General features: G+C 44.2%; 1 protein-coding gene across 1 annotated transcript in view; it reads right to left on the reverse strand.

The window, feature by feature from the left end:
- The window catches only part of LOC103245175 (protocadherin alpha-C1), a 218,118-nt gene extending 214,109 nt beyond the window's left edge, over nt 1-4,009 (reverse strand). Inside the window, exon 1 of the mRNA XM_038007074.2 lies at nt 1,284-4,009. Within this exon, the coding sequence (XP_037863002.2) occupies nt 1,284-3,677 (2,394 nt within the window). The 5' untranslated portion in view covers nt 3,678-4,009. The remainder of the gene's footprint in view (nt 1-1,283) is intronic.
- Nucleotides 4,010-8,513: the final 4,504 nt, after the last annotated feature.

Here is an 8,513-nt window from a genome sequence, read left to right on the forward strand (position 1 = left end):
TATCCTCAGGAAATTTGAAGAAAACTTAGTAATAATACTGAACTTTGTTTTTCCGAGCCTCAGCACCTTTATCCACAAAATATGACTAAAGTCTTCATAAAATCGTAGGAAGGATTGAATGAGCTGAAAAGTAAAGGGTTTTAGAACATTTGTGAGTGAATGGGAGGAATGGGAGGTGCTTAATAAGTGTTTCCTAACTGGATCCCCGAAATAGCAAATACATGCAACATTAAGCCTTCTAGACCCAGGGGAACTCAAGGCTAATGGCATCAGGAAATTGTTCACAATTGACAATGAAGTCGTGGTTGTGTGTTTTCATAAAGAAATTAAACAAATCGCCCAATAAATGGTGTTTTTGTTTGGTTGGTTGGTCGGTTTTGGTTTGTTTTTGTTTTTGTTTTGACAGAGTCTCACTGTCGCCCAGGTTAGAGTGCAGTGGTGCGATCTCGGTTCACTACAACCTCCACCTCCCAGGTTCAAGCGATTCTCCTGCCTCAGCCTCCCCAGAAGCTGGGATTACAGGTGCCCCCACCATGCCTGGCCAATTTTTTTGTATTTTTAGTTGAGACGGGGTTTCACCAAGTTGTCCAGGCTGGTCTCAAACTCCTGACCTCAGGTGATCTGCCCACCTCGGCCTCCCAAAGTTTTGGGATTACAGGCGTTAGCCACCGCCCCTGGCCAATTAATGTATTTTAAATTACATTTGCTTAAAACTATTCAGTTTATTGTTCACTTTGAAACTTACCCACATAAAGGAAAGGCAGATGATTTCTGTAACTTTGTCTAGCATTGTTTGTCCGGGGCTTGACATTTTACAAGAAAAGATAACATAATAAGTTACCCTGAATATATCACTGTTATTTTACTACATTGAGATCTTGTGTTAAATATGATCAACGTTATCTTATATTGTACCTTGTATTGTAGCTTTTTTTAACTTGCCGGAAATAACCGGAGCTGCAGGGTACAGTTGAGTTGCTGATCACCGTCCTCGACGTTAATGATAACGCCCCACTGTTTGACCAGGCCATATTTCTTGATTTAAATAATCAAGAAATACGACAATTTGTCCCTACATTTTTTTTTTTTTTTTTTTTTTTTTTGCTTTCTAGTTCCATTCGAGACAAAACTGGCATTAATAGGATATCTACATTCAATGGTACGATTTATTTCAACGTTAGTGAACACCTTGAAGACATTGTTTTAAAGTGATATTTGAAAAGATGATTAGACAAGTTAAATGTGAAAACTATTTAAAGCCAAAACTCGAAAGTTGGACTTACATTACCAGAAAGATCCAAATTTGCTTCTGGTTGTTCATTTCTTTCTGACGTGTTAAGACTTGGAGGTAGGCCTGGGCTGAAGGCCATGAGGTCGGTTTTGGGTGGACCCTCGCTAGAGCACACCCTCTGCTGCCTCTGCTGTGAGTTCGACCAGCTCCCCACCGCGCTGGAGCACACCAGAGTGGGTTTGCCCGGAGCACACGCACCCTCGGTGGGCGGCGCTGAGCACCGCAGCGCCGTGTACAGCAGCAGTGTGAGCACCAGCAGGCTGGACACCGCGCAGATGGCGATGATCAGGTACACGTTGACATCGACCAGCGCCGCCTCTGGGCCCGCGACACCCACCGACGCCCGCGAAGAGGCCTTTGGCGTCTGACTGCTCTCTACCAGAGTCACAAGCACAGTGGCCGTGGCTGTCAGCGCCGGCTCACCGTGGTCCTTCACCAGCACCAGAAGGCGGTATCGCGACAAGTCAGCCTCGTCCAGAACACGAGTAGTGCTAATCTCGCCCGTGTACAGCCCCACGCGGAACGGGATGCGCGCGCCGCCTGCCGCCGGCTGTAGTTCATAGGAGAGCCACGCATTGTAGCCTGAGTCGGCGTCCACTGCGCGCACCTTCGCCACCACATGACCCGCGCCCACCAATCGCGGCACCAGCTCACTGACTGCACCGCTAGTGCCACTCACTCGAGGCGCCAGCAGCGCCGGCGCGTTGTCATTCTCGTCCAGCACGAACACCTGCAGCGTCACGTTGCTGCCCAGAGACGGCACGCCCGCGTCGCGCGCGCTCACCTGGAACTGCAGCAGCTCCAGCTCCTCGTGGTCCAGCGGCTGCAGCGCGTACACCTTGCCGCTCTCCGCGTGCACCGACACGTAGCTCGACAGCGCGCGCTCGCCCACCCGCCGCTCCACCAGCGAGTAGGACACCAGCGCGTTCTCCTGCGCGTCCGCGTCCCGCGCAGACACCGTGAAGATGTGGGAGCCCGGCGGGTTGTTCTCCTTCACGAACACTGTGTACTCGGGCTGCGCGAACGCTGGCGCGTTGTCGTTCACGTCGGCCACCTCCACGGACACGCTGGCTGTGGCCCACAGTGAAGGCGAGCCCCCGTCCCGCGCGGTCACCACCAGCTCAAAGACCGACAGGCTCTCGCGATCCAAGGCGCTGTCCAGCACTAACGAGTAGTAATTCTTGAAGGTGGACACCAGCTTGAAGGGGACATGGGGCATTAGGGAGCAAGTCACCTGCCCGTTGGCACCTGAGTCACGGTCAGACACGGTGACGAGGGCGATGACGGTGCTGAGTGGAGCGTCCTCTCTGATAGGCAAATACAATGAAGTGACCGCCAGTTCTGGAGCATTATCATTTACATCCAGCACTTTCACCAAAACTTTGCAGTGATTTGACATCGGAGGACTTCCTTTATCAACTGCCTTTACTTGAATTTCGTAGGATTTTGTTTCTTCATAATCCAGTTTATCAATTAACCTGATTTCTCCTGAGCTGGAATCAACTTTGAATTTTTCTTGAATGTCACGAGAAATACCACTGTCAAAGGAAAAGACAACTTCACCATTTACACCTTCGTCAGCGTCGGAGGCATTTAATGTGGTCACTAATGTTCCATTTGCTGTAGTCTCTAATAAGTGGACTCTGTATATGGCCTGGTCAAACAGTGGGGCGTTATCATTAACGTCGAGGACGGTGATCAGCAGCTCAACTGTACCTTGCAGCTCCGGTTTACCCCCGTCAGTGGCTGTCAGTAATAAGCGAAGTTCTGGTGTTTCTTCTCTATCCAAAGATTTTCTCAATTCAAGCCAAAGAGATTTACTCAGTTCATCACTTGACTGTACATCCAAAGAGAAATAATCACTCGGGCTGAGGGTGTACGCTAGAAGAGCGTTAACACCAATGTCTGCATCAGCAGCTCCTTCTATCGGAAAACGCGAATCCAGGAGTCTAGATTCAGGAATAAATATTATTTGTTCTCTGCCTCTGAAGACGGGTGGATTATCGTTAATATCTTTCACCTTCACCTCCACATGGAAAACCTGCAGCGGCCTGTCCACAATCACCTCCAGGTGGATGCTGCACTCCGAGCTCCGCCCGCACAGCTCCTCGCGATCGATTCGAGAATTCACAAACAAAATGCCATTCTGCAGATTTACCTCCAGAAGGTCACCGTGTGTTTTGGACGCCACCCGGAACAGGCGCGGCACCAGCTCCGCCAGCTCCAGCCCCAGGTCCTGAGCAATGCGGCCAACAAAGGTGCCGTGTTTGGCTTCCTCCGGGATCGAGTAGTGGAGCTGGCCGCTCCCCACCTCCCAGGCTGCGAGGAGCAGAAACGAAAGAAGCAGATCCTGGGCTCCCAGGCCTCCTCTCCTAGAAAACACCATCGCAAAAGGACTACGCCTTTTTTATGCTCTCCCCTTACTTCAAAATCATGCTATTTTTATCTAATATTTCCAATCATTTATCTCTTTACCGTTTCTGTCTTCTTTCAGGCAGTGACAAAATGGAGCTTCCTCCTTTACTTTTAGTGATCAGTAGCTCCTTTTGACAAGACTTTGTGGTGTACAGCGACATCATGTGGCCAATGTAAAGTTTAGATCCATTCATTTTCAAAATGCAATCTCTATATCCGTCTGCAATTTATTCAATGCAATCATTTTCAATTTTATGTCCTTTGAAGACCCACGACATTTCAAATCTCATTGGAGAGTGTGTAATCCAGTATTTTCCTTTGGTAATGATTACAAACATATTACAATTGAATCAGAAACTTTAAGATATACTTAACCTCTCCTTACATCATTTTATTTAAAAGTTTATCAGCTCATATATTTTTATCATTAAATATTTGCAGCTGAATGTCAAAGTTTTAAAATAAGATACTTTGACTGATATGATTTACCTTATTCTAGGATAGCTTGGGTGTTTATTTTTTAAATGATATTATACACACACACATACATATGCACATGTATATATAGTTATCAGGTACTTACAGATGACATTTTGGAAAATTTCTGAACACATGTAAAATTCCTTTAATGTGGTATGAACAACTTCATCATTTTCTGATACTTTAACTGTTAGAATAAAGATATTTGTGACATTTTCCTTTGTTGCTTGTTATATGACATAATGACCTATGTATTGAACTTATAACTCTAACTTCCAGAAGTCAGTACTCCTAATTGAATCAGTGTCCACTAGATCGTTTATTCCTATGTTAAATTTTCAGCCATGCTTTTTTCTTATCAAGACTAAACATTGTCATATTATAACAAAAATCATATGGATATTGAATCGCAATATCAAAGACACATACTGAGAGTATTAATATAGTCCATAGTCAAAAGAAAAATGTAAATCTAATGCAAAGATAGATTTAAAAATAATTTGAGAATAACCTACTTATTAATAAACCTCTCTTTCAATTTCAGTCCGATTCATAATCAGAATCCCATAGCTACATCTTAGTTTGACTAAGAAATGTGATCTGAATAAGCTATCACTAGTTATTTTTTAAAGGAATAGCCATAATGTTTATATTTTAAGTACTAAGAATAGTTAAGGATATTAATGTGAATAAGGATTATTTAATCCAGTATGTCTTCATAATCAGAAAGCCTAAATCCTTGTTTACTTGATAATTAAGATATAGATAAAACATGGAGCTATTTTATTTTTAACAAGTAGTTTATATTTTTTAACAGTTCAATGTAGTAATTACTTTATTACAAAAGATGGAGCAATATAAAATACATGAATATTCTCTTAGTCCAAAAGTGAAGCAAACTTTGAACTTGGAAACATTCTAAAGGTTAGTAGATTTAGAGAACATTGTCAACATTTGGAAGTGCAAAATACTTTAATGTGTTATACATTTTGAAGAATGACACAGTGGTGAAATCTCTGGGTTTTTGCCTTATCTATTCCAGACTTGGACCTGAAGAAGCCAACAGCCAGAAACATTATTAGGTACTGATGCAAAAAGCTCAAAAAAAAAAGCATGCTCTTTCTAGGCAAAGGACCAGGAAATAGGCAGCCTAGCAAGACAAAAAGCTCCTAGATAATCATTTACTCCAGATAATCACCACAAAAAAACACTGTGGCCCCACACCAGCAAAAGTTGACTGGGGAATCTAGATTTACACTCTTGCAAAGCTGTTAATGAGGAAATCCAATACTTCTGGTGGTGTCAGAATGAAACTGAGACTTTCATTCCCCCAACTGCTAACATGCTCCACAGCTGTGGTATCAGAGGAGACCATGTGGGCAGCCTGGACTAGTATCCCTACGCAGAAAATAACACGCTGCCACCTCCCACTCTCTGCTGGGGTGGTGCATTAGTCCATTTTGCATTGCTATAAAGGAATACTTGAGGCAGGGTAATCTATAAAGAAAAGAGGTTTATTTGGCTCATGGTTCTCCAGGCTATGTAAGAAGCATAGTGCCAGCATCTGCTTTTGGTGAGAGCCTCAGGAAGCTTCCAATCACAACTGAAAGCAAAGAGGGAGCCAGCATATCACATGGTAAGAGAGAGAGAAAGCAAGAGAGAGAGGGAGGAGGTGCCATACTCTTAAAAGAAAATCTCATGTGAACTCATAAAGTGGTAACTCACTCATTACCAAGCACCAAGCCATTCATAAGGAATCTGCCCCCATGACACAAACACCCACAACTAGGTCCACCTCCAACACTGGGGATCACATTTCCACAAGAGATTCAGAGGAGCCAAATATCCAAACCATATCATTCCACCTCAGCCCTCCAAATCTCATGTCCTTCTCACGTTGCATAATCCAATCATTCCTTACCAATAGTTCTCCCAAAATCTTAACTTGTTCCAGCATCAACTCAATCAAAATTCCCAAGTCCCATCTGAGACTCAAAGCAAGTTTCTTCTACCTATGAGCCTGTAAGATTAAAAAAAAGAGATACAATGGTGGTACAGGCATTGCATTGGGTAAACATTCCCATTCTAAAAGGGAGGAAACAGACAAAAGAAAGGAACAGGTCCCACACAAGTCTGAAACCACACAGGGCAGACATTAAATCTTAAAGCTCCAAAATAATTATTGACTCCATGTCCTGCACCCAAGGCACACTGATGCACAGAGCAGACTCCTAAGGCCTTGAGTAGCCCCATCTCCATGGTTTTGTAGGGTGCAACTCCCATGGCTGATATCATGGCTTGGAATTGAATGCCTGAAGCTTCTCCAGGCTCAGGGTGCAAGCTGCTGGTGGTATTCTTAGATTATTCTCGGATCTAGAGGATGGTGACCCCCTTCCCACAGCTCCACTAGAAAATACGCTGGTGAAAACTCAGTGGGAGAGCTCCAGCTCCACATTTCTCCTGGGAATTGCTCTAGTAGTTCTTTATGGGAGCTCCATCCTAGGGCAGGCTTCCGCCTAGGCATCCAGGCTTTCTGATACATCCTCTGAAATCTAGGTGGAAGCTGCCAAGCCTCCTTCACACTTGCATTCTGTGCAGCTACAGGCTTAACACCATGTGGAAGCCAACAAGGTTTATGGTGGCCTGAACTCTCCAACGCAGTGGCCAGAGCTGTACCTGTGGCCCTTTGGGCTCCAGCTGGAGCCAAAGCAGTCAGGATCCTGGGAGCAGTGTCCCAAGGCTTTACATGCCAGCAGGGCCTTGGGCCTGGTCCTCAAAATCATTCTTTCCTCCTAGGTGGAAAGAATGAAATCATTCTTTCCTCTACTCAGCAGAGTGAGGTGGGAGGACAACTTGAGCCTGAGAGATCAAGGTTGCAGTGAGCCGACACCATACCACTGCACTCTAGCCTGAGTGACAGAACAAAGCCCTGTCTCAAAACAAAAACAAAAACAAAAACAAAAAAAAGAAAAGAAAAGGAAAGAAAAAGAAAGAGAAAGAGAAAAAAAACTGACAAAGTGAATTTAAAAAAGACCCAATTACATGCTGCCTACAAGTATCTCACTTGAAATATAAAAATACAGGGAGATTCAAATAAAAAATGTAAAAGTTATATCAACAAGTAAAATGCCTTGAGCATCCCCAAAACCTGTTGCCATGACCTTTGCTTTTTGTGTATGTTGGGACCTTTGCTTTTGACCAGTCTGCTTTTACTTTGGCTAGACCATTTACACCTCCTGGTAGCATTGCTTTGATTATGCTTTGTCTTCAAGATCATACTGCTAAAGCCATGTTTCATCTCCTGTTACAATTCTCCAAAGAAAGTATTCAGAATCTTGATCCCATTGTTTAAAATTTCCATGGAAACTCAGCTCTTATCTGCAGCTGATCTGGGTGCAATGGTTTTGGCACCCATTGAGAAGAAATTTGCTCAACTTTAATTTTTTAGTCAGAAGTGATTAAAGGAAAGCAGAAGTATTTATCAAATAGAGTTCAGGACAAAGAAAACTACCGGGATATAGAGGAAAATTAGGCCGGGAGCAGTGACTCATGCATGTAATCCCAGCAACTTGGGAGGCCAATGCGGGTGGATCATTTGAGGTCAGGAGTTCAAGACCAGCCCAACCAACATGATGAAATCCCGTCTCTATTAAAAATACAAAAATGAGCCAGGTGGTAGTGGTGCGTGCCTGTAATCCCAGCTACTTGGGAGGCTGAGGCAGGAGAATCTCTTGATCCTGAGAGGCGGAGGTTGCAGTGAGCCCATATTGCACCACTGCACTCCAGTCTGATGACAGAGTGAGACCCTGTTTCAAGAGAGGCTGGGCGCGGTGGCTCACACCTGTAATCCCAGCACTTTGGGAGGCCAAGGCAGGTGGATCATGAGGTCAGGAGATCGAGACCATCCTGGCTAACACAGTGAAACCCCCGTCTCTACTAAAAATATAAAAAATTAGCTGGGCGTGCTGGTGGGTGCCTGTAGTCCCAGCTACTCAGGAGGCTGAGGCAGGAGAATGGCGTGAACCTGGGAGACGGAGCTTGCAGTGAGCCAAGATCATGCAAAAAAACAAAAAACAAAAACAACAAAAAAAGAGAGAGAGGGGAAAATTATAAATGATAAGGAGTCAATCCACCAAAAAGACATGGCAACCCTAAATGTGTATGCACCAAACAACAGAGCTGTGAAACAAAATCTCATAGAACTAAAAGGAGAAACAGATAAATCCACAATTATAATTGGAGACGTCAACACTTCTCTCTCAACAAATAACAGAACAACTAAAGAGAAAATCAGCAAGAATACAGAAGAACTCAGCAACATCACTAA

This window comes from Chlorocebus sabaeus, chromosome 23 (genome assembly GCF_047675955.1).
Source record: "Chlorocebus sabaeus isolate Y175 chromosome 23, mChlSab1.0.hap1, whole genome shotgun sequence".
Taxonomy (NCBI): Eukaryota; Metazoa; Chordata; class Mammalia; order Primates; family Cercopithecidae; genus Chlorocebus; species Chlorocebus sabaeus.